This window comes from Macrobrachium nipponense, chromosome 5 (genome assembly GCF_015104395.2).
Source record: "Macrobrachium nipponense isolate FS-2020 chromosome 5, ASM1510439v2, whole genome shotgun sequence".
In the NCBI taxonomy this organism is placed as follows: domain Eukaryota; kingdom Metazoa; phylum Arthropoda; class Malacostraca; order Decapoda; family Palaemonidae; genus Macrobrachium; species Macrobrachium nipponense.
The window spans coordinates 108,609,951-108,637,362 of record NC_061107.1 but is presented as its reverse complement, the minus strand read 5'-3'; the positions used below and the strand labels follow the sequence as shown (position 1 = coordinate 108,637,362).

The 27,412-nt window shown below is 41.0% G+C and overlaps 3 protein-coding genes across 3 annotated transcripts in view; 1 reads left to right on the top strand and 2 right to left on the bottom strand.

The window, feature by feature from the left end:
• The window catches only part of LOC135215314 (small ribosomal subunit protein uS17m-like), a 29,935-nt gene extending 25,806 nt beyond the window's left edge, over nucleotides 1-4,129 (top strand). The window contains 2 exon segments of the mRNA XM_064249873.1: nucleotides 3,956-4,038; nucleotides 4,041-4,129. Coding sequence (XP_064105943.1) covers nucleotides 3,956-4,038; nucleotides 4,041-4,129 — 172 coding nt within the window.
• LOC135215315 (piwi-like protein Siwi) overlaps nucleotides 1-8,465 on the bottom strand; it is a 360,399-nt gene extending 351,934 nt beyond the window's left edge. Inside the window, exon 1 of the mRNA XM_064249874.1 lies at nucleotides 8,459-8,465. The gene's annotated coding sequence lies outside the window, so the exon portion shown is untranslated. The remainder of the gene's footprint in view (nucleotides 1-8,458) is intronic.
• The window catches only part of LOC135215580 (small ribosomal subunit protein uS17m-like), a 222,445-nt gene that overhangs the window by 116,430 nt on the left and 78,603 nt on the right, over nucleotides 1-27,412 (bottom strand). The gene's annotated exons all lie outside the window — the stretch shown is intronic.

Below are 27,412 nucleotides of genomic sequence, written 5' to 3'. Positions count from 1 at the left end.
TACTGTTTGGTAGTTTCATTAGTTGAAGAGAGATACTAATGACAATTTATGGCTTACTGTGTGCTAGGAAAAATGATTGCTTGGCGCTAGTTCGATGCTTGTAAGACGGGTAAGAGCTGAATGTAAACAATCGATTGGAAGGTTTGTTTTTGTTTATTTGTGTATATAGTTAATGATTAATTAATAATTATTTGAAATGAGTACATACTGATTATTTATACATTTTATTGGCATATTCTAAGCTTTTAGCTCTTAGGTTTAGATGTCAGAATCATAGACTAGGCTACAGTAGCAACCACTAACATAGTCTGCTTATGCTAAGGGACATATGCTAAAGTCCTAATATATGCAGTAAAAATGGGGTTGAACATTACATACAGTTGAATATTACTCAAGTATGTACAGTATTTTGCCTTTTTGGAGACTATTTCTTCCGGTCGTAACCCTAAAACATGTGTTTTTAGGCCTGGAAATATAATTTACTGGGGTGTGTTTTGGAGGGCTTGGAACGGATTAGCCATTTTACAATGGTAAAATGTGGGTTCCAAGATACCCAAGATACGAAAACTCATAATACGAAGGCCATCTCGGAACGGATTAATTTCGTATCTCGAGGTACCACTGTATTTTTACACGCGACAGCTGTTTCGTCAACCTATACGTATTGACGTTATCAAGCGTACTGACACAAATATGAGCCTACATGCGTTTTGTGACGTCATGAGGACGGAAAGGTAGTACAATTGTTAAATACCTAGTTTTAAGTATTTACAAAAGACTAGTGAAACATAAAATAAGACAATTAAATAAATATGTTAACAACAGAAATTATATCAAAAGTTGAAAGTAAGTTATTATATACACATTATACATAAATATATATTAATTACATATATGTTTAATTCACTGAATGTCAGTTTGCGCTCTTGTCCGTGTGTGGTGGTGGTGGTCTTGTTCCACGCGGTGAAGGGCTACCTCCTACACGAGGGCAAAGATCGGTCTGCCTCGCGTTGGATGTTAAGGTTGGGGCGTTGCATGGCGATGCTGACTGCTTCTGTGATATCAATAAACGAATGTAGTTGCCTTCCTTGTGTATTATTTTGGTGTTCGTGAGAAGTTCTTGTAAGGATGGTTTTTTTTTTTTTATTGTGGGTATCCACAAAGTGCTGGTGAATGGCACCTTGGTTTCGTGGGCCTACATACGACGTTTGAGTGTAGTGGTTGTGTGTCCGATATAGCCTTTTTAGGGGGACCTGACATTGCTCGTCAGCACAGACAAACTTGTACTATACTATATCAAATTCAATCTCTTTCTCTGTCGATGGGGCCGTACTATTTTTCATTACCAGTGAGGCCGTAAGGTTTGGCTTGCAGTAAATTCTTGCTGTTATTTTGTTATATGGCGCTATGGGGGTGGGGTGGTTCCTCTTCGCAGTATACCAAGGATGGCTTTCTTTTCATGTTCGTGGTGGTTGTTGTATGATATCTGATGGTATATACTATTTCTTTGTCCTTGTTTTGTGTGTTGTCCCTCGGGGTCGGGTTATGGAGAGCACATGATGTCAAAGGGATAAGTTCCACTCTGGCATTGTATAAATTCACCCCATTACCCCAAATAGGGTATTTTGTAACTTACCTATGATGATTATGTGGAGGAGAGAATGAGTGGGTTGGCTGGTCTCTTTCTCTTTTTTCCCTTTCTTCTTCCTACGGGTTGAGGAATAGACACGTCATATGCTGGACTGGTCTGATACAGATGAGTAAGGTAGCCATACTGAAAGTTTGTGTTTTATGATCTTGGACATTATCAAACCCTTCCTGTTCAGTAGCAAATACTCTCTCTACAGTAACGGGGGAATGAGGATGAGTAACAAACCCTGTGAGTATACAGTTTGTTTCTTGAACAGTCAGAATTTTCTTTGGTTTCCTGGTTGCAATGAATTGTTTGCTCATATATCATTGTACATCAACCCAGACGGCTGAGTTGCTAGATATCTGTTTATCTATATGCTCACGGGCATTAGACCACTTTCTCTAGAACTTTTCTAAGAGTGGCATAACTCCCAGCTGGTTTAGGATACTTGTACCTCCCACCAAGCTTAAATATGTATGTATATCCTATTGTTAAGACTGAAGGTTTGTTCCGTATATGAATAAATGAAATGTTTTAATAATTTGTATTTTTCATAGTTAACAAACCTGAGGTCTTAATGTTTACTGCCCACCTGTAGCCGCCCTCTCTATATATATGGTTCCTAGGTTGGGAAAAGACTAAAGACGTCACGAGGTACTGGGCAGTATCAGACGAGCTACCACATTGTACGCGCAGGATTTGGAAGATATCATGGATTCCTTGCTTACAATCTTTGTTTGTGTGGACTGCTCCTGTGAATTCAACTCTCCCATTTTGTGTCTCAAATCTGGTGACCTTGACCAATACTTTATTCTCTACCCCTTTGGCCACAGGGGGTTCAGTGCCACTTAAGGGTTAGTGCTATCAGTGCACCTCATCCCTTCAATCCCTGGTGCAACCTTTCATTCCTTGTACAGCCCAACCTCTTAAATCCGGAAACCTTGGGACCAGGCCACTGGGCCACCAACCACAGAAAATCCGGAAATAATTAGAATAGGTACTATCCCTAAAAAATGAAGCTGTATGTAAACAGTCTTGCAAGGTAATTCCACGTACAAATAGCCTAGTTTCCGGCATAACCTACTACTTGGCTAAGATCTGACAATGCTTTTTATAATTTTATTACTCATTTATTTTAACTTCATCATTTTATAACTTCATATTGAATAATTTTCTATAAAATAGTGTACTTTATTTAACACATTTAGCCTACATTGCCGAGTTACCCTAATAGTAAGTCAATACAGTACTAAACTTTTCTCAGAATCTGCACATTATTATCATGACTTTCATATCCTAGATTTGGTATTTCATAATTATCGCTCTTAGTTAATTTGTCAATAATTTTTTAGAGGGTAGTGAGATGAAAAATAACGAGTGAATTTCGGCAATCACAATGCATTAGAATATTGCTGTCAAAAAGTAAACAAAGCACACTGCCATTTATTGAGGAAAATGAACTCTAAACTATTTGCTAATGGGATAAACATTTTCTAGTATTGATAAAGATTTACGGTTGCACCTCTTACCTCTAGGATCATCTGATCTTATGGGTGACACATCAAACATGTAATACACAGTTGTATAAAAGAAATTATCAATACGGTATCACCTATGTCTTTCAAGCATACTAAGAGTAAGGAATTCGTGCATGCCAATTGTCACATTGTTTTGATTCAAATAGACTTGGTAGAGACTTCTCAAGTGGAATATTTAAAAAAATATATTTATTTTCAAGTTGATATAAAAACATACCTGACTTTACATTTTATTTTCATTACTAATCATTTTCATTAAACAAAGGAGATATGGCATAATTTTTGGTGTCTTGAAGTTGTAAACAATACGTGGCACCACCCTGGTGGTTGTACAATGAACTAATGGCGGCTGATTCAAAATCAAGTCGAACCACGCCAGTTCCTGGACTATAGAATGCCACTTTTAAGAGGGTTCAGCTGTACTGTACTTCCATTCATATGCTCTTCTTCCTTCTTGCTCTCTACTCTCTCCTAACAATTATTTTATATGTAGTACAATTGAGAGGGTTTCCTTCCTACTCTCAATATCTCTTTGGCTTTTACTCAAGTTTATTCTAGTAGACACCCCACTTATTCATATAATCCTATGACCTTGAGCAAAGGACATTCTTGTATTAACTCGCGAGTCATAGATTAAGATGTTTTCACTACTATATTTTTAAATGTGTACTATTTGTTATAAAGAATTACTGTTAACCAATGCCGATGGGAAGCAGGGACTGCCTGTATTGCTTCTCTTTTAATTTTTAACCATGTGATTCATTTCCTTTTACTTTTTATTCAGAGATCACATGAAGTTGCGCAGTGAATTATATGGAAAAGCAGAAGGCAGTGATGGTGGATTTGATTATGATAATGCTCCTGACAGAGGTGGCAAGAAAATAGGAAAGACTTTACCCACAAGGTAATGCTTTATAATTTTAGTTATTCCTTATCACTAGTCGGATTTTATTCTTAAGAAATATATAAGGGCACAAATTAAGTTGTAAATGTTTTGTCGACGTGTAAAACATAAAAATGGTTATATTTGAAAACCAGTTCTAGTGCATTGCAATATTACATTAATAGGGATGACTACCAGTGAAAGTTATATTTGTTCCGATGCGAGATACTTATCTCGAACCATTCCAGTGGAGATTCCTGGATGTCATCTGGGTCCGACCAGAAAATTCTGGTTATATGCCGCACCCAGGTCAGGCCTATGCCCTCAGGGGTCGAAGACCACGCCATCCTACTGACCTATCGCCAGTCCTTCTCTGGTCGTAGGAGCGTGCATACGCCCCTGCTTGTCCGGCCCATTTCCTTTGTCCTTGTGTGCTGTGTGTCGTGTTTATGTGTGATGTCGGCTTCAGAGCCTCAACGTCGTTGCCCCGGTCCTGAAGGACGGCTTGTGGAGCTTTTCTCTCGCCCATTCTAATTGATCCGCACGTGCGTGAAGTGCGTTTCTTGGCCATCGTACCAGTGGGATTTGGCTTCCACTAAGAAGAAAAGAGACCTAAAGCTTCATCGGCGAAGATTTCGAGGGAATCGAGGAGTGGGAGCAGCAGCAGAGACGGTGGCGCCCCTTCACCTTCGATATTGTCGGAGAGGAAGTCTCCCGCCTTTCTACAGGTTCTTTCTCCTGCCCCACAAGTGGTACCGGAGGCTTCTGCGGTGCTGAGGGACTGCTGGTCACGGTTGCAGCTACAGGGCTCCCCGTCCTGGTCCTCTCTCTTAGCATCAGTGCAGGGGGGCACCCATCCCTCCCCGCTACGGAGCTTCCCGCTTCGCCTCTCCCCGCTTCGGTCTCTCCCCACTACGGCTCTCCCCACTACGGCTCACCTCGCTGCGGCTCCACCCACTCAAGCTCTCGAGCGGAGCTCACCGCTTGTGGCCGGAGCCGGGCTGGTGTACCTGGTTACGGAGCCACCCAACCACCCGGCTCCAACCCTTTTCCCCGTCTGCCGTTGGGGATGTCTTTCCCCCTCGTACTCCGGGCAGATCCCCGATGAAGGATGATGCCTTCCCGTCCTGGGGCTTCCCGTCGAGGGGACAGGAGGAGCCGGGGATGGCTTTAGGAGTGGCCTTCCGAGGTGGTCCCGCTGTGATAGGGGTGTCCGGGAAGTGACTGAAACGCTCCCTGGGTTCCCCGCGACGGGAGTCGCCGGAGGAGAAGCAAGAGACGTTAGGACTTGTCTGAGGATAGGAGTTTTTCGAGTTCCTCCTCGAGGGAGCGATCCTCCCATAGGAGGAAACACTCCTCCAAGAAGAGACGTTGTCATGGGAGATGTAGGAGACATAGCTACTCCTCGTCCTCGAGTGGCTCTTCCCACTCTCATCGTCGTAACCGGGATCGTAGAGGGAGTGACAGGTGTTGGGACACTCCCTCCAGGGGCGGCGCCGTTCTCCTTCGCCGAGGGTGGCCCCCGCCCCGGTGGCCCCCAGGACGGTTTCTCACTGGGCGTTCCCAGCCATCTTCCTCCCTGCTCTCTTTCCTCAGTCTCGTCAGCCATTGGGTTGGCCTCCATGACCAAGCGGGCTCCCTTCTTCCGTGTTCCCGCCCGCTTGTCGCCTTCGCGGACAGAGCCTAGGGCCAATACCTCCTAAGGGGGTTCAGAAGCCCCTCCACCGGTCCAGGATTGAGCCCCTCCTCGGGTGTGCCGGCATCCCTTCTTGCAGGAGACCGGTTTACAACCGGGTTTAGGTGTCCCTCTCCGGGGAGCTTCTCCAGCTTCCCCCTGTCTAGGGTCTGGGGCCTCGCTTCCGTCGCGGGACACTGAGGAAGAGACCTTCATCCAAGAAGTACTCCAGAATGCCCTGGAGGAACTGGGTCCAGTGGATGAGGTCCATGAGCTGGCTAGAGGAGCCAGCCCCGACGGTAGAGGACAACAGATCCATGGTGGTGGACTTTCTGTTCAGGGACCCAGAGGAACCCAAGCCCTCTCTCAGCCTCCCTAGGTCCAACATTATGAAGAAGGCCCTGACGGTGGTTGAGAAACTCATTGCAGGGTCCAGTACGTTGGCACGCCTCGGCTAGGCTACTCCCAGCATCTAAGCCGAATCAGAGAAGGCTATATGCCCCGGAAGGGTAACTTGGCGACCCTGGCGCCCGGACTCTTGGAAGAGAAGCTCACATCGGGCTAGTCTCCTTCTCTCACCAGGAGGCTATGGCTATGGTAGTCACAGCTTGGACCTCGGTTCATGTGGCTTCATGGTTAGATCTGTGGTCCGGGGCGGTAGCCAGGTTCCTCACCCTCCACGACTTGAGGGACGAGGCCTCTCTTGCCCAATTCAAGGAACTAATTTTGTCGGGGGTTAAGTCCCTGGACTTCCTCACGACCCATCTGGTCTCGTCATGGGCAAACTGGATCTTGAGGAGGAGGGATTCTGTGCTAGCCAAGCTCCCTAGGAGCATTCCAGAGAGGGAGCTCAGGATCCTTCGGAACGCCCCAGTGAAAGGGACTGCTCTCTTTTCGGAGAAGCTAGTGGAGGAGTCTGTGGAACGGGGGAGGAAGGCCAGCCAAGGCCCAATCGTTTATAGGGCCCCTCCCCTACGTCAGTCAATGGCGAAAAGACCTAGCGAGAGACCAAGCCTCAGAATAGGACCCTCTCGGCTCCCCCCTCGGAGTACCCCTTCATCAGAACTGGAGAGACCAGGGAACTCAGCCCTCCCCCAGGACCCTCCCACCTTCCCAGGCACCCTTCAGGTCCAGACTCCCCACTTCTTCCAGAAGGGGTCGTAACAACCGCTTCCCTAGGAGGAAGTAGGAGTCAAGGCCCCCTACTGTGTCTTTCTCCACCGGTGGGGGGTTGCCTCTCGAGCTGTTGGCAGATCTGGGAGGATCTCGGAGCTGAGCTCTGGACAGTCCAGGTCCTCAGGGACAGTTACCGAATCCCCTTTCTAGACCAGAAGCCTCCCCTGACAGGGGAGCTGGCCAATCTGGCTTCTCAGCCCGGAACCCTGGTCACAGGAGGCCCTAAGGCTAGAAGTTCAGGCACCTGCTGAAGAAGGGAGCTCTCCAGCAGGTGGAAGATCACTCTCCCGGATTCTTCAGTTGCCTTTTCCTGGTGGAGAAGTCGGGGGGGGGGGGGGGTAGCGACCGTCATAGACCTTTCGGTCCTCAACTCGTTCATTCTAAAGACGCCCTTCAAAATGGAAACGCCACGCTCGGTGGTGGCTTCCGTGAGAGAAGGGGATTTTCATGATATCCTTGGATCTCAAGGACGCCTACTTCCAGATCCCGGTAGCACCCGTCCTCCAGGAAGTACCTGCGCCTAAGGTGGGAGGACCAGAGCTTCCAGTTCAAGTCGCTCTGCTTCGGGCTGGCAACGGCCCTGCAAGTGTCCATGAGGGTGTTCTCCCTGGTGTCGTCTTGGGCCCACAAGAGAGGTACGCCTTCTCAGGTACCTAGACGACTGGCTACTCCTTTCCTCTCAAAGGAGCGCTTTGTAGAACAGAGGGACGCCCTCTTGGCCTTTTGCAAAACCCTGGGAGTCGTCATGAACTGGGAGAAGTCCCTTCTGGCCCCCTCCACCAGGATGGTGTACCTGGGGATGGAGTTGGATACGGAGGTGGGGCGAGCTTTCCCATCGGAGGACAGACTGCCAAACCTCCGAAGAATGGCCTGCAACTTCCTGAGCCACCCCCCGAGACCGGCAAAGGAGTGGCAAAGGCTTTTAGGCCATCTGGTCTCCCTGGAAAAATCAGTCCCCCAGGGAAGGCGAGATTAAGGCCCCTACAATGGGACCTGAAAGTAGGGTGGTTCCAGAAGGAAGAAACACCTCGAAAGCCGGTTCCCATCTCACTGGCAGCAAGGAAGGCCTCGGTTGGTGGCTGGATCCTGCAAACTCTTGTCGAGGTGTGCCCTCCGGTCAGTGCCCCCAGAGATGCTCCTGTTTACGGATGCTTCGAAGGTAGGCTGGGGGGCCCACCTGAATTCCCTGTCGGTGGGAGGGATATAGTCGCAAGAGGAGAGCACCTTCCACATAAACAAACTGGAGCTCTTGCAGTGAAGCGTGCCCTGGAACGCTTTCAAGGAGGCAGTGGGAGGACACTCGGTGTCTCTGATGTGCAACAATGCCATGGTGGCGGAGATCTTGAGCTAAGCCGAAGCCCTCGGGACCTCCTTGACGGCAAGATTCATTCCCGGCAAGAAGAATGTAATCACCGACGGCCTCAGCAGACGGGGTCAGGTGGTGGGATCCGAATGGTCCCTACACCCCGAGGTAGCGAGAGAGCTAATAGGAAGTGGGGCTCCCCATCCCTGGACCTGTTTGCAACAAGGCTAAATGCCAAACTGCCGGTGTACTGCTCCCCGGTGCCGGACCCAGCCGCGTTTTGGGAGGATGTGTTCCAGCACGCGTGGGACGGCCTGGACATGTACGTGTTCCCTCCCTTCGGAGTCCTCAGGCAGGTCCTCAACCATCTGAGGAAGGCGAAAGGGGCGGCCCTGATGTTGGTGGCTCCTTGGTGGCCGACAGGGAGTGGTTCCCGGACCTTCTAGAGTTGGCCTCTCTTCCGCCTTGGGAGCTGCCCCCCAGGCCAGACCTGTTAAGGCAGCCCCACTTCGAGAGGTTCCACGGGAACATTCCAGCCCTCTCCCTTCACGGCTGGAGACTATCGAGCGGCTGTTAAATAGGAGAGGGTTCTCGGGGAGGGTGGCCTCTCACATGTCCGGTTACTTGAGGGAGTCCTCCTCTAACATCTACCAGGCAAAGTGGAAGGTTTTCGGGGCCTGGTGTAGGAAGAGGGACCTGGAACCCCTCCGAGCAAAGATCCCAGACATCGCAGAATTCTTGACCTACCTGAGGTTGGACAGAGGCCTGTCAATTACGGCAGTCAAAGGAGCCAGGGCCGCATTGAGCCAGGTCTTCTCCTTGAAAGGGCTGGATCTGGGGAACTTGAAGCGCTGTCCTTGCTCAAAAGGAGCTTTGAGCAGAAGTGTCCCCCAGCGCCGGCTTGGTTCCCCGCTGGGATGTCGCGAGAGTCTTAGACTCCCTGAGGAAGCCCCCTTTCGAGCCACTCAAGGACATCCTGGATAGGGAGCTGACCCTCAAGACGGTGTTTCTGCTAGCCCTGGCCTCCACGAAGAGGGTGGGAGAGCTCCACGGCCTGTCGTACGTAGTGGCCCACACGAGGGGGTGGAAAGAACTCTCATTCAGGTTTGTCTCCTCCTTCGTGGCTAAGAATCAGAACCCCTCGGGCTCGGATCTCAGGTTCGTGGAGTTTTCCATCCCTGCCCTCCCGAAATCGGACCAGCCTAAGGATCTCCTTTGTCCGGTGAGGGCATTACAGAAGTACATGGAAAGGACAGCCTGATTCAGGCCGGAGGTAAAGAACCTCTTCGTCACCACGGGGGGGTGAAGAAGGCAGCATCGAAAAACACCATCTCCTTCTGGCTGAGAGAAACATCAGGAGGGCCTACGAGAAAGCGGGGCCTTTCCCCTCCAAGGGAGCCAGGCCCCATGACATCAGGGAATTGGGGTTTCCCTTTCGTTCTCAAAGAACATGGCAGTGGGCCAGGTCCTGAGGGCAGGAGTCTGGAACAGGCAGTCGACTTTCACAGCCCCCTATCTAAAAGACTGCACGAGAGGTCGCTCGATGCCTTTGAGATTGGCCCCGTGGTGGCAGGCCAGCAACAGGTCTAGGTCCCCTCTTCACCCTTCTTGGAGTGGACGGACCAGTGTGTATGGAGTGTGTGTGAGTGTGGTGGCTTTTTCTCATACCCCCCCTAATCCCATTAATCCTTGTCACCCCCTGGGCCTTTGGAGGAAGTGAGGATTCCAGGATAGTCAGGTAAGATACGCGGGAGTTCGTATGGTTTTCAGTACAACCCACAGTTTTACATATCAAGGTTTGGTTATACCCGCACCAGGCTTGCTTTAGCACCTCTCCAAACCAACCCCCACTATAACGGAGCTGGGTTGAGTTCTAAGGGGAGCAGTCACCCTTCCTCTGACCTAGCACCTTTGGGGGCCGTTTCCTCCTCCCCTAACCTTCGCCCTCCTCCTAAGGAGTAAGTCTCTACTGGAATGGTTCGAGGTAAGTATCTCGCATCGGAACAAATAACAAATGCTTGGTAATTTGTATTTTTCCTAGTGAAACTTACCTCGAACCATGGAAGTATATTTCCCTCCCTTCCAGCCCCTCTGAAGCTTAGGGAGGCACCTCGGAGTTGAGTAGGATGGCGTGGTCTTCAACCCAAGGGCATAGGCCTGACCTGGGTGCGGCATATAACCAGAATTTTCTGGTCAGACCCGGATGACATCCGGGAATCTCCACTGGAATGGTTCGAGGTAAGTATCGCTAGGAAAAAATACAAATTACCAAGCATTTGTTATTTTTTATACATTACTATGCATGATTAACCTCTTATGTCATGTGATTATTACAGACATTGTGAAAGATGAAAAACTAGTGAAAAAATGAAACTGTGATTAGAAGATTAGAAAGTTAATGGGGACTTACCTGTACCCTCTTCAGTGATGGACAGATAAAAAAAACCTGTTCTCATTTAAGAAAAAAGCTGTTCTCAATTGTTGCCACTAACACCATAGATACAATGGAAATGGATAGAGAAGACAGCATGGAATGAGTTTCATTAGCGCTCAGTTTTAGTGACCAATAAAGCAATAAAGCCACATTAATGAATTTCTGGTATTACTGCTGGAACTGGATGGGGACATTAAGACATGAAATGTAGGAACAGACAATGCAGCATTTATAGTGACCCAGAAATGGTTCAGGAAAGTTCATGTTATGGACCCATGATTGCCTAAAGCTTTATGTTAGCCCAGCATCAGACATATGAGGCAGCACCTGTGGTTTAAAGTAATGATTTGATCAATATATTAGCTGAAAGGGAACATGTTCTGTTAAGACACCTAAACTTTTTCGATCCCAGGGCTCTATACCAATCTTGCATAGTTTATGTGGGTAGTTGTGTCCCAGCTGAAAACGCTGTCAGTATCGGACAAAAAGTTTACCAATTAGGATATATAAAACACAGTTACCCAATATTTAATTAATACCAAACGTTCTTGGAATTTTGTCATCTTGAAGAGGGTTAAATTTAAGAGGTTATTGACCAGTGTGGAATTTTCTTTTTACCATTAATAGGGGTATTTTGGTAGTATTTGATAGTCTTTCTTTAAGGTCACATTGTTTTTATATGCATGTTTAATTACGAAGATTATATTTTTCAAAGTCTGCTGCAATAATATAATGTGGCAGAGAGTTATTTGATGGTGTTTAGAAGAATATACAGTGTCTAAAATAATCATTTAACCTTATTAGTTATAGGTATGACATATTTCCTATATGACATTGTGTTATTAGGTTTGAAAAATTTGTGGTTATCTTAATTTAAATAAGACAAGGCATTGTCACTAATCTGTAGTTCTACTTGTTTGCCAAGAATTTAGGCAACTTGTATTGTACAGGGGACTTGGTGCACTGATGCCACTGACCAACAATGTTAGTGATAATTGTTATTGTTTGGTAAATCAAATGTAAAGATTGGTTTGCTATATATATTCAAATTATTCTTGTTTGGTATAGTGTTGCAGAATGTAGTTGTATTACTATTTTCTTATGCAATTTTGTGAGCATGTGCAGCATTACTGTATTGAATTAAAGGTTAATTTCTCATTGATGTCAAATAGGTGTAAGTTTGTCATACTGGCCCCCCAATGTGTTGGAGAACACAAACCCATGGATTATAACTGAAATTGGTCTTTGTACCTAAATGCATCATCATTTGGAGGGGGGTTTGCATTTCACTAGATTATACAGGGACTGAAACTTTGTTGCGAGTCGTCAGTTTATGAGATTGATTGTTCTTGTGGAATTACAAACCATTTTATTTTCATATATGAGTATTCTTCATTGCAAGTTAGTAAGGGCTTTTGAAAACTCTGTGACGAGGTAGTTACTTGGTTGAGTGATGAAGTATCCTTTTCTTACTGGCAGTCACACACTTTTCTTTTGGTTGTCAAATGGTACAGATGTGTTGTGCTCTAATACCCCTACTTGGTTGGAGTATCATGATTATCAGGCAGTGATCAGTTTAACTTAGGAGAGCTGGCAGTGCAGCATCAGCTGGTTAGACTCTTAGGTTTGCTCCCATTTTGTTCCACCGTGAGCACTCAACTTACACTGGGTCCATATGAGGTTACGCATCTTGGTTGCCCTGTCCAACCTTAGTTGTATGGGTGAGGAAGGGTAATTGCTCCTCCAATTATTATTATTATTATTATAAAGGATTAGTTTATCCAGACCTCTGAGCCCAACAATGGCTCTTCTCGAGTTGGTTTTCAGGAATTAATCCTGGGAAAAAAAAAAAAAAAAAAAAAAAAAAAAACTTTATTTAGGAAACCAGTTTTACTTAGGTATGATGATCCTATTAAATACGAAATCTTTGCCTTCAGCAAGAATGCCTTTTAATGTTGTTTCGAAAATATGTGATTCTATGATGGTTCCAATTGGACAATCAACTAATAAGTGTTGGACAGTCATTGGTGTGTGGCATGTACTGCATTTCATTGGGTCTGGATGTGGATTTGACATCAAATCAAATAACCGTGTGAAAATCTAGTATGGCTCGTACGTAGTCTTGTTAATAAAACCTTTAGCTCTTTCTCTTTGAGATGATGACATCCACGAATTAACTTCACCTTTTATATCTCTCAGCTTGTTTGTAGTTGGACATCCACCTTTTATATCTCTCAGCTTGTTTGTAGTTGGCACTGATGTCCAGTCTGTTTCCCCGTCTTGATATATTAGAGGCTTAATTGCGGTTATTCAGTCTGATACTGGGGCATGTGTCATTGTTGATGGAATAGTGCAAGCTAATTTGACAGCTGTATCTGCTTTTAGTTTCCTTAAATTCCCACATGTGCTGGAATCCAACATAATTTTACTAATAGTCCTGATTGAATAAGTTGATGTATTTTTATTTGGACCTCTTGCACAAAGTGATTTGTAGACTTCTAGTTCTTTATAGCAACGAGTCACTGAAAGTTATGGTGGAGATTGCTCTCTTCCAAGATACTATGTCTAGTGCTATTAGTATAGCTGCGAGTTCAGCAGTGCATACTGATGTTATTGGGGGAAGACTCAACTAATTTATCCTTTGAGAATGCTGAAGCTTCTACTCCAGTGTTGTTTTTTTTATCCATCTGTATAGATCATAAGATGATCTACCTTTCTTCTGGTGTGCTCCAACACATGTTGGCAGTACATCACTGTGTTTACCATATATGTGTTTTGAAGATATGATAGAGCAGTACATATTTTCACTCGTTTCAAATTCCAAGGTGGTGGGAGTTCCATTGCCAGATTGAAAATTGGTTTATTATGTGAATTCATTAAATATTTGGTTCTTTGTGGGAAAGAGCTAGCACTATAGTTTTCTAAATATGATTATATTCAGAAAGCAGGTAGCAGCAGATGTTTCCTGCTTGAAGGGAAAGGCCCCTATGCATAGTTGTCAAGTTGCAGTGATGCTTTAAGAGTAATATACCTGCTTCTGCTAACAGGAGTAGTTATTGGGGATGATAGATATCGCTCCCATGCACAAACGTATTCCTTCATGATGCAATGCATCTAGTGTTTTTAATGTAGCTTCTGAGGTAGATGAATATATTGGGCAACAATAATCTATTATAGATAGTACTGTTGCTTTGTATAACATTAGCAGTGGTGTTACGTCCAGTTCCCCATTTGGTATGCGATAGTATTGTTTTCAATATGGCTGGGGTGGACTAGGGCTTTTATGTCTTTTGCTTTAATGTATTTGAGGTGTGCTTTCTAGTTCAGGTGCTGATCAAATATCATACCTAGGTATTTAACATTTGTGCAGAATTTAATTTCGGTATTATAAAGATAAAGCTTAATTTTCTTGTGTAAACCATCTTTTATCTTTATAGAAAATTATTGTTTTTGTTTTATCTATTGAAAATTGAAATCCTACTGAATCTGCCCAGTTTGGTAATATTTGTGATGGCTGTATTGAGGTTTCTTTGGGCCATGTCTTAGGCCCCGTCCACACGGCCGCGCTTTGCTCGATGAACTTTGTTCAATGTGACGTCAGAAGCGAGAAACTGTGGTAAAGTTCTGACTTTACCCGCTTCTGACGTCACATCAGACAAAGTTCGTCGACCAAAGCTCAACTGTGTGACGGGGCCTAAGAGTGCTACTTGTATAATGTATGGCAGAGTCATCTACATACAAGCTGTTTTTAACTCCTTTAGGCAAATTTATTGTAATATCATAAACATTTGAATAAGAATTTTCTGTTCAAGTTTGGAAAGTTCTATCTGATAGAAAAATTTTAATAAAAATTGGTAAATGGCCTCTTATACCTTCAGGTGAAGTAGAAAAAATGTTAATAAAAATTGGTTAACCCTTAAACGCCGAAGCGGTAAAAAAAAAAAAAAAAATGTCTTCCGTGTGCTGAAAATGTTTCAGAGTGCGCGCGGAAGCGGAAAAAATATTTTTTGTCAAAATATCACAGCGCGCTTAGTTTTCAAGATTAAGAGTTCATTTTGGCTCCTTTTTTGTCATTGCCTGAAGTTTAGTATGCAACCATCAGAAATGAAAAAAATTATCATAATCTATATAAATAATGCGATATATGATAGCGCAAAAACGAAATTTTTCATATATAATTTTATTCAAATCGCGCTGTGCGCAAAACGGTTAAAGGTAATGAGTTACTTTTTCTGTTGTAATGTACACTAAATTGTGATCATTTTTGGTATATAACACATTGTAAAACGATAAAAGCAACACAGAGAAAAATTATCACAAAGAATGCATGAATTCGTAACGCACGGACGTAAACAAAGATTTTTTTCAATATTCACCATAAATCTAAATATTGTCCTAGAGACTTCCAATTTTCTTCAAATGAAGACAAATGATTTAATATTACTATACTGTAAGAATATTAGCTTACAAATGCAGTTTTGACCATATCTGACTAGGTAAGTTGACGAATATTGAATTTTTTATATATATTTTTTTATATGCAATTATTTCGGAAATAAGAAAAGCTAAAACCTTCAAATATTTTTAGTTTTATTCTACATGAAATTGCGCACATTTTCCATAGATAAGTACTCTATGAAATGCCAATATGAAACGGAGCAAATATTCCGAGAATGGAACGTACGCATTCGGAGATTTGTGGGTGGTGAGAATCCGCGCGCGGGAGGGAAGGAAAGATTTTTTTTAAATTTCACTATAAATCTAAATATTGTGCAAGAGACTTCGAATTTGTTTCAAGATGAAGATAAATGACTGAAATATTTACTAGACTGGGGGTGGGGGAAAGTGGGTGTGTTTTTAGCTGTTGGGGGGGAGGGCGGAAGGTGGTGGCGTTTTTTGTGTTTTGAGGGAACATTTCGGGGGGGGGGGGGGGGGGTATTGAAGAGTCAAAGTTGACCGAACTTGGTTTTTTTTTCTATTTATTGTGATTTATATGCAAATATTTAAAAAATGAGGAAAAAGCTACACCTTCAATTATTTATTGTTGTATTCTACATGAATTGCACACATTTTTCATATATAAAACTTTATGTACGGCTAATTTAAAATGGTGCAAACATTACCACAATCGCACGTATGATTTTTTCGGAAGTTACCGCGCGGAACGTAAAGAAAATGTTTTTTTTTTCATAAATTCCACCATAAATCGAAATATTGTGCTAGAGACTTCCAATTTGTTGCAAACTGAAGGTAAATGCTTGAATATTACTAGAATAAAAAACGGATTAGTTACAATTGCGTTTTTCGACCATTTCGGTAGAGTCCAAGTTGACCGAAGGTTGAAAATTTTTGTCACTTATCATTTTTAATATAAAATATTTCATTGATAAAAGCTACAACCATGGGTTTTTTTGTTGTTTTTAGTTGTAGTTGTGCATGAAATTGCGCACATTTTCATAATATAAAAACTTTATGTAACAGCTAATTTAAAATGGTGCAAAACATTACCACAATCGCATGTATGATTTTTTCGGAAGTGTTACCGCGCGGACGTAAGGAAAAAGTTTTTTCATAAATTCACCATAAATCGAAATATTTGAGCTGAGACTTCCAATTAGTTGCAAAATTAAGTTACATGATTGAATATTACTAGTTTCCCACTTTGGTTTATTGCACTTTTTGGGTGTTATATATTTTCAGTTAATTTTTCTCATTTTATGCCAAATATCTTTCATATATGTATTTGCCTGACAAACTTGATAAATAATTTGTGCATGATATTTTCTCAGATATTACAAGTTTTTGAAATTTGTCATTATATTGTTATACAAAGGTTTAATATAATTGATTATGTTGATGATCACTATCTTGTTTAAATATTTGTATGGTTGAGCAATTTGAGCAGTGCCTTTTAGTCTGCCAAGATTTTGACTTACGTGTTTGGTTTTGCTTTAAGTTGCTAAGGTTGGAGTCCACCATAGGACAGGGGATTTATTTGGATGTGGCCTTGTTTTAGGTATGCTTTTATCATAAGCATTTATCAAAAAATTCGTAAAGATTCACATACATATTGTATACGAGTCATCCAGGACATTCCACTCAGTCTTTCAGCTAAGTCATCTGAGCACAGAGATATCTACTGAAGAAAAGGTTAAGTGGGTGTTGGAGAAGTAAGTTGGCATATCACTTTAACTTTAGGCAGCATAGGTCATGTTCCAATACGTATTTCTGTTGTACGTCAGCAGGGTGACTGTTATCCCAAAGGGGACTATGAGCATTAAAATCTCCTACTATAAGAAGGGGTTCATGTAGATTATTAATTAATGCTGGTAGATAATTGGAAATTAGCGCTAAAATGGTTTGGTTGGCTGTCCAATTTACAAATTGTGATCATATTTTTATAAAGCGTATATAATTGATAGCTGTTATCTGATATGATAGGGATGGTATGTTTAAAAGTTCATAGTCGATACTATTATGAACATATATTGCTGTGCCGTTTTCCACCATCAGTTGGTGAATAAAGAGCAATTTTGCACTGTCGAATATTCATGAGGTTAGATCCTGTGTTGTATCTTGGTGGCTAGTTGGTTATATATACCTATGAAACACTCATTACAACCACAAGACGAAGCATATTTGGTGGCGATATCTGTGGTTCAAAAGTATTTGATCTAGCTTTAGAAATTTCTGGGTTTGTTTCTAGTGGTCCTTTTTTGTAGTGATAGACTGTTGGGTTGAGGGGTTATTAGTGGAATAGTATTTGGGTCATGTGGATGGTTGAGGGGTTTATTAGTGGAATAGTATTTGGGTCATGTGGAATGGTTGAGGGGTGATGTTATATTTTGTTTGGTTTAATAGTATGATTTTCATTAGTATATCGCTGGGAATGGTAAAGAGTGATGAATTGATTTTTTACTGTCAGATGTGGCCATTTGAGGTGGGATTAGGGTAAATGTATTTCCACTTGATGAGGATAGTACAATAGCTTATTTTGAAATGTTCTCCTGGTGTATTGGAGTTTTCTTTGGATTGATTGTAATTTCAATATCCACTTTTTCCCTTAGGTGGGGTTTGTTCCAGTATTCTTTTCTTTTTGTCAGTTCGATTATATTACATTTGACTCCTCTTCCATTGGAAGTTCTTTTCCATGGATATCTGAATCGTCAATGTTAGTAGTGGTACTGGTGGATGTATCATGCTTGTTTTGGGATTCAGCATTATTGATATGAGAATTAGTTTGTATGCTTACACTAGCTTGTTGTTTGTATTAATGTGATCGATATAGATTTTTAAGTACATTTGTGAAAGTGTTTTTTAAATGGATTATTGACTCCTGTTCTATTTACCAACAAGCGTAGCTCTGTGTTGTATTGATAAAGGAGCATTCCTTAGATTTTGCGTGATGGGATTGTCCAGTTAATACACTTGATAAATTAAAATTACAGGAATATAATGGACATACAGCATTTCAATTTTTACAACCAACAGAGGAATCTGCACAAGATTAAATGAAAGTAGGGGCTGAGGAATCTTTCGCTGAAAGCACTTCAACTGGGTGGTCAAAGTACAATCTGCAAAAGATTCATGCCATAACTTTAATGTGAACATGTGAAAACTCTTCTCAATAAGGTTTATTGAACATTACTGCATATTTGGATCATTTACTGAACATGGGTGACCTCCATAACTTGAACTTCACTGATTTACATTAGACCATTCCATCCCATGTCCCCGACTGATGACAGGGTTAATCTGCAGTAAACATTATGTTTTAGCTGACTGTAAGATACATTCTGGGCATGCATTTAAATTTCCTGTCATTAGTTCTATACACAGGCATTCCCCGGATTGTGACGTTCCGAGGTTAGGACGCTGTTCAATTACATTAGAAATTATTTCCAGTTATGACGCAAATCTGATGGTAAACGGCAAAATATATACAATTATGAAAAATGCACTTTACCGAGTTTTCAATAGTACACCCAAATTACCCCCAAAACATTATGAGTAAGGTCGTCTTAAGATTTTTGACAATGCTCCTGCTTACAAAGGTTTTTTCAGTTTACGATGAGTTTCCGAGAACGTAACCCTAACCCATGTCGTAAACTGGAGACTGCCGCCTGTCTTAAAATTGATGAATTAATAGTATTTGTAACTAGTGTGTCTTGTTTTTACATGATGGCGCATTTAAAAAGTCGTGTGTGGTGTTGACCTGATGTAGTTAATTTTATTTTATTCCACAACTTGATCATTAAGTAAATTTTTTTTTTCAGGAGGGTTATATGAAATGCATGAATTTGAACCAGGTCATCCTCTTCACAATGATCCAGCTGCTACATGAGTTTGATATTTTTATAGGATATATTTTGGATTTTAAGTTTTTGTAAATAAATAATCATTGTTGAACTAATAAAAATATATGTAATATGACATAATTCTAAATAGTAAATTTGTTGTGGAATGATTTCATAAGAAAATTTACTCTGAAATACAGTGATTCTCAAATGATAATTAGTTTTACTGAATACTCATACACCAAAATGTATTTCATACTAGATTACTTTCCCCACTAACCCATTGATTCATTGTTGGGATGAGGTTGCAGCTGAAAAACAATGTTTCAAGATAGATTGCAGTGGCAGACACCCTAGATCTATATAAATTGCATATTAACTACTGATGCACAACTGTCTTGTAGTCAGGACAACCTTATTTTCTTTTAGTACAACTATCCATCTATTCCATTTTTTCTTTCCTTCTAAAATTGACTTTAAAATGAACATTAAGATTATTTGTTGGATTATGAAAACTGCTGCTCTTGAAACTGATGGCGATATGCCTACTAAATACTCGTAAGGCCAGAAGTACACGAGCCCACGTGGCAGGGATGCGGCTTTCCACAGGTTTCCATTGATTATAAGCTGTGGCGAGCACTTCCATAGGTCCATTGCTTATAAGCTGTGGTGAGCTGTCGCTGATTCCTGCCACAGCTTATAAACAATGGAAACCTATGGGAAGCCACATCTGTGCCACAAGTCTGTGGTGCCCCATAGCGGCTCGTGTACTCCCGGCCTAAAAGGGGTCAAAACCTAACCCTGTGCTGGGTGTGATCTCAATAAGTGACTCCCCTGTAGCAATAGGTGATGTATACAGTATTCAGGTTGATCTTCCAGAATAACTGCCTTATCAAAGGTTATCATCCTTTGGTGAGGCTCTGAAACCATCACAAATTTAATTTTTTGAAATTATGGGTATAAAACAAATCCAACTTCTCACCTGTCCATGAATCTCCCAGTCAAGAACTATACATAAAAATAGAAACTAGGCTCTTTATAGGTAAAGTAAAAAGTCAAAGGATGAACCATGATGCATTTCCTCCATTTGGAAGGCTAACTGGTTAGCATTTCTTCTTCATACTATTTAATGAAAAGCAACTGCCATCACTTTAGACTTGAAACTACTTTGAAAAATTTGTTGCACAGCTGAAATTAGGTAAAAACAACTACCAAAAAATAAACTAACGTGTACATCCCATAGATAGCTTATAAGTCAACTAAAACATGACACAAAGTAACAATTACCCAATGAATGAAGGAATTGAAATCAGTTCAATATAAAATTTTGGCCAAAAGGCCAAGCACTGTGGACCTACGAGGTCATTCAGCACTGAATGGGAAATTGAGAGTAACAGGAGATAAGTTTAACAGAAGCACTATGGAAATCAGTTCAATTAAAATATACATCAAAATAATACATACATACAACCAATGCAGCTATCACTGATAGTTAGACTGGAGCACCATAAGCTAAGCATGTAGTTTGTACTACAGAAGGTAGGCACCAAAATTGTTTGCTAATAACATTGAAAACAAAGCCTAATTATTACAGCAAATTAATAAAATGTTAAAAAAATAAGTAAGCCAAATTCTTTCTGCTATCACAAACTTGGGAAAAACTGCCCAAGTTACATCAGCAGCTGGCGGCATGAAGCAGATGTAAAACCGTAATTGCTGCCTTGGTAGTCTATTGTGGTAATATAAACATTCAGTATTAATTTATGGCAAATTTCATAGTCTACTAGAATACTTTATACAAAATCACTTTGAATATCTTTCAATACAAGTTTAATCATTTTATTTTTCATGAAATATCTTGTGAAATAGGGGGCACATTTATGGCTTTTTATGCTTAAAGAATTTGACATCACTAATCGGCGGGGTAATATCCATCGGAAGTAGATCCCCATTAACCCTTTAACCGATTGGACGTATTAACATAGATATAAATTGTCTGTGGGTGCTGATTGGACGTATGGGTACATCAATGTTTTTTTTGTTTTTTTAAATTCGCGGAAAATACTTTTAGGCCTACCAGGGGAAAACTTTTGAATCACGTGCCTTGGGGGATGCCAGGAGTTCACAGATCAAGCTGTTGTTGTTTTTTGTTACCAGCATGACCCAGGTGCGCATGTGCGAAATGCCGCCTCCTCGCATCAGCGACACGTCGTCCGAGAACGATCTTTTGCCACAATCGTGTTTTGCCAAACTTTTGCAGAGTTTGGGTATTTGTGGTGGTACAAGACGTACATAGACGACTCTCCACGATGTATGGAGCGCAAAAGGCGCATTTTACCCGTCGGGTAGGGATTGTGTGAGACGTATTTTGGACTTGGATGCTGGCGAGGGACCAAGTACCCAAGATGACCTCGCGCCCAATGCCGTTCCGTGCGGCCTCGTGTGGACGAAATTGTTCAAGGACCAACAACGTGTCTCGTGTGCCTTTAGTACCCCTAGGAAGCATCGGGTGTCCTTAGGGCATTCGTAGGCATTTGGAGGCCTTGAACCAAAGGACATTGACTAATACTTAAGAGCTCTATTGGGAGCATGTTGCAAGTCCTCATTTTGATGGCGGTTGGTCATCTAGTGATGAGGACATCACTACCGATGTTAGTGATGATGAATATTTGCCCCCAATGTCCATTCGAGGCTCACATCCCGAAAGTGAGCTCGAATTTAGTGGTTTTAGTGCATATGAGGGGGGAATCTGAGGAGGAGGAGGAGATATCATCGTCTAGTTTTGTCGCCGATGATGAGACAGAAAGCGAGGGCCTAAGTGAGGGAGATGGGCCAGTGGTGGGGTTTCAAGGGCGCAAAACCGTGCGCGCACAGGCACATACGATGGTTGGAGCATCGCGCCAGCAAAGGTGAAGGTTGGTCATCCGAGGGCAACGAGAGGTGGTCGGAGGACCCCACCCACCTAACATGCACCCATTTCACAGCTGCACCTGGGCTCACCGTACCTGTTCCTCTCACTGCTCTGGGGTTCAATTCAGCAGTTCCTTATGCGGGAATTGCTGGAATACCTGGTAGCAGAGACGGCTGACTACGCTCAGTACTGCCATGACGAACTACGGACGACATTGTCGTATCGCAGGCGGGGCTGCAACCTCACCGACATGGCGCATTTTTTGGGGCTCTCCACATTTTTTTTTTGGTATGATGCCTGCTGCCGACGTCAGGCAATATTGGAGGCGGAATTTTTTTTATTTAAAGTACGCCCAATGTGCCTGGCGTTATTGCCCCGTGATAGTTTCCTGGCGTTGGACAGGCATTTCAACCGAAGGGCCATACCCCGGAATAACCCCAATCGCCTCATCTTAGTCCACCCAGTGTGGAGTACATTCGTGAACGGTTGCAAAATTCTTGTGGTTCCTGGCAAGAACCTTTCTTTGGATCAGGGGATGATTGCCTTACAAAGGACGTCTTCCAAATAAAGTGATAACCCCAAGAAGCTAAAGAAATGGGGAGTGAAACTTTGTTTATTATGGAGTCCAACACTGGATACGTCGTGGACTTCTCGGTGTGTTCCGGGTCTTCTCCATGCTGGTGAGTGTTCAGTCTTGTGGATAGTTTTCGTAACCAGGGATACCACCTGTTTATGGATAATTATTATTACTCGGTATCCCTGGCCCAGGAACTGTATGAAGCAGGTGTGCAAGGCAGTGGTACCCTTCGGTTGGTGCGTGGGGCCCTGAATGTCCTCAAGAGGTTCGCTAGCCATCTGCAACATCTGGCAAGAGGAGAGACACAGTGGCAGCGGAATGGAGCTGTCTTCGTCATTTGTTGGAAGGGGGTCCTACTAGTCCCCATGATTACGAGGAGTCATGAACCCATCCAAGAGGAGATCGTGCAGCGGAAGAAAACACGTCGGCAGGGCCAGGTTATGTATGAGGATTCGTGTCGAGAGCGCCTACCGTCATTGGGCACTACAATAGGTCTCCTCAAATACATTCTTCATTTGTTTTGTTTTGGCCCTCCAGAATGCCTACCATCCTCTACTGTGGGGCACTACAATCCCTATCTCCGGTAAGGTTTGTCCCACCCCATTCCGTATGTTTCTCAAGGTAGCCGGGGACAATGCCCCTCATCAACCTTTTAATCCAGATGAATGGGCCTTCCTATCACCTGGCCCCCTGCCCCTAGAGGAAGGGGCAGAATGTTAGGAGGGCCAACTTCGGTTGTCCTGCTCCTACCGCTGGCCCTGCTCAGATGTCCTTTTCTCGTCTTTATATTAGTTTTTGCAAGTTTTTATATATCTGTATCTATTGATGTTTTTTGTGTTATTTTTCATTTTATGCAAAAAGAAAAAGAAAAAGTTTCACCTGCATTCCTTTTAGTTATGTATTTGTACCAGAATAGAAAAATAGAGTTTCTATATATGAAAATGTGCGCAATTTCATGTAGAATACAACAATAAATTGAAGGTCGTAGCTTTTCTCATTTTCCGAAATATGCATATAAATCATGATAAATAGAAAAAATAGACGTCGGCCAACTTTGACTACCGAAATGGTCGAAAAGCGTAATTGTAAGCTAATACTCTTACAGTCCTAGTAATATTCAATCATTACCTTCATTTTGAAACAAATTCAGTCTCTAGCACAATATTTTATGGTGAATTTCGAAAAGAAGAAAAACCTTTTCCTTCCTCCGCGCGCGGATTCTCCACGGCAAATGTCCGAAATGCTTACGTCACATTCTCGTAATATTTGTTCCGTTTCATATTAGCCGTTATATAGTTTTTTATATGAAAATGTCGCAATTTCACGTAGAATACAACAAAAAATAATTGAAGGTCGTAGCTTTTTTCTTTTTGAAATATTTGCATATAAATCACGATAAATAGAAAAAATAACGTTCTGTCAACTTTGACTACCGAAATGGTCAAAAAACGCAATTGTAAGCTAAAATTTACTCTTACAGTCCAGTAATATTCAATCATTTATCTTCATTTTGAAACAAATTCAAAGTCTCTAGCACAATATTTAGATTTATGGTGAATTACACAAAAAAAAAAAAAAAAAAATTCCCTCCCTCCACAAATCTTCTAAATGCTTACGTCGCATTCTCGTGATATTTGCTCAGTTTCATAGTGTTTTAAATATGAAATGTGCGTAATTTCATGTAGAATACAACAATAAACAACTGTAGGTCGTAGCTTTTCTCATTTTCAAAATTTGCATATAAATCACGATATAGAAAAAAATAGACGTTCGGTCAACTTGACTACTGAAATGGTCGAAAAGCGCAATTGTAAGCTAAAACTCTTACAGTCTAGTAATATTCAATTATTTATCTTCATTTTTAAACAAATTTGAAGTCTCTAGCACAATTAGTTTGCTAAAAAAAAAAAAAAAAAAAAAAAAAAAAACAAAAAAAAAAAAAAAAAAAAATTCCTTACCTCCGCGTACGGATTCTATGCCGCAAATCTCCAAATGCTTATGTCACATTCTCATAATATTTGTTCCGTTTCATATTAGCCATTATATAGTGTTTTATCAAAGAAAATGTGCGCAATTTCATGTAGAATACAACATTAAATAATTGAAGGTCGTAGCTTTTCTCATTTTTGAAATATTTTGCATATAAATCACGTAAATAAAAAATGAGACATCAGACATTCGGTCAAATTTAACTAGACCGAAAGGGTCGAAAAATGCCATTGTAAGCTCAAAACTTTACAGTATAGTAATATTCAATCATTTATCTTTATTTTGAAACAAATTGGAAGTCTCTAGAACAATATTACGATTTATGGTGAATTTTTAAAACATTTTTTTTATGTCAGCATGTTACGAATTCATGATAATTTTGTGATAATATTTTCGCTGTGTTGCTTTGATAGTTTTTTACATGTGTTTATATACCAAATTGATCGCAGTTTAGTGTACAATACAACGAAAAAAAAATTAACTCTTTAGCTTTAACAGTTTTGCTCACAGCGCGATTTGAATACAATTATATATGAAAAAAAATTTTTGCGCTGTCATATATCCCAATATTTATATATATATTTTTTTTTCCATTTCTGATGGTTGCATAACTAAACTTCAAGCAATGACAAAAAAAAGGAAGACCAAAAATGAACTCTTAATCGGCGTTTAAGAGTTAAACTATTCCTTTAAATTTGGAAAGGATCCTGATATTAATTAACCCTCTTACGCCGATTGGACGTATTAAACGTCGAGTCAAAATGTCTCCCGTATGCCGATTGGACGTATCATACGTCGGCTCAAAAAAGTTTTTTTAAAAATTCGCGGAAAAATACTTATAGGCCTACCAGCCGAAAACTTTTGTATCACGCGCCTTGGGGGGTGCTGGGAGTTCACGGATCAAGGCGTTGTTTTGTTTACAATCGCTACGCAGGCGCGCAAGCGCGAATTTCTTTCTTATCGCACTAAAAAGTATCAGTGACACATCTCGGAAATTATTTCGTCACTTTGACATAATTATTGCACCATTTTAAATTATCCTTTACATTGAAGTATTATTATATGAAAATGTGCGCAATTTCATGCACAATACAACTAAAAAATACTCATGATTGTAAGCTTTTATAATTTTGAAATATTTTTCATAATAGAACGATAAGTGCAAAAATTTCAACCTCGGTCAACTTTGACTCTACAGAAATGGTCGAGAACGCAATTGTAAGCTAAAATTCTTATATTATAAGTATCAATCATTTGCCTTCATTTTGCAACAAATTGGACGTCTCTAGCACAATAATTCGATTTATGGTGAATTTATGAAAAAAAACTTTTCCTTACGTTTCGTGCGATAACTCTTCCGATAAATTTTTTCGTGCGATTGTCCTAATGTTTGCACCCCTTTTCAAATTTGCCGTTACATAAAGTTTTATATATGGAAATGTGCGCAATTTTCATGCACAATACAACTAAAAACAAACCCATGGTTGTAGCTTTTATCAGTTTTGAAATATTTTCATATTAATAACGTTAAGTGCAAAAATTTCAACTTTCGGTCAACTTTGACTCTACCGAAATGGTCGAAAAAACGCAATTGTAAGCTAAAACTCTTATATTCTAGTAATATTCAATCATTTACCTTCATTTTGCAACGACTTGGAAGTCTCTAGCACAATATTTCGATTTATGGTGAATTTATGAAAAAAAAAAAAAATTACGTTCGCGCGGTAACTCTTCCGAAAAAATCAGAATTTTTTTGTGCGATTGTCGAAATGTTTGCACCATTTAAAATTAGCTGTTACATAAAGTTTTTTATATATATGAAAAAGTGCACAATTTCATGTAAAATACACTAAAAATGATTGAAGGTTGTAGCTTTTCTCTTTTTTCGAATATTTGCATATAAATCACGATAAATAGAAAAAAAAAAACCACGTTCGGTCAAATTTGACTCTACCGAAATAGTTGAAAAACGCAATTGTAAGCTAAAACTCTTACGGCCTAGTAATATTCCGTCATTTTTCTTCATTTTGAAACAAATTTGAAGTCTCTAAAACAATATTGTGATTTATGGTGAATTTTTGAAAAATATATTTACCTTCACTCCGCGCGCCGATTCGCGGCCGCAAGTCTCCGAAATACGTACATGGCATTATACCTATATTTTGCTCCTTTTCATATTAGCCTTTTTATATAAGTTTCATATATCAAAATGTGCGCAAATTCATGAAGAATACAATAAAAAATAATTGAAGGTTGTAGCTTTTTTTCCATCTTCGAATATGTGCATATGAAAAAATTATATATTAAAATTTCGACATTCGGTCAAATTTAACTCGTCCGAAATGGTCGAAATCTGCAATTTCTAATCTAAAACTCTTACAGTATCGTAATATCATTCATTTGGTTCTTAATTTTGAAAACAAATTGGAAGTCTCTAGAACAATATTGTGATTTAACGGTGAATTTTTGAAAAAAATATTTTTTTGCGTGCCGCGCGTTACGAATTCGTACATCATTTTGTGATAATATTTTTCCGGTGTTGCTTTTATTGTTTTACAATGTATTATATATCAAATGATCGCAATTTAGTGTACAATACAACGCAAATAAAAGTAACTGGTTAGCTTTGACCGTTTTCTGCACAGCGTGATTTGAATACAATTATATGAATTTTTTTTTTTCGCTACCATATATCGCATTATTTACATATGATAATGATATTATTTTTCATTTCTGATGGTTGCATTCTAAACTTCAGGCAATGGACAAAAAAGGAGCCAAAAATGAACTCTTAATCTTCAAAAAAGTACGCGCGCTGTAATTTTTTGAAAAAAATATTTTTTTCCCACTTCCGCGCTCACTCCAAACCGGGCCCGGCATACGGGAGACGTTTTGATTTTTAGGGCTCCGGCGTGAAGAGGGTTTTAAGGACAACTTGGGATCTATTGATAGCACAAAACCCTTTTAGTTTGATTATAAAATACTACCAAGAAAAT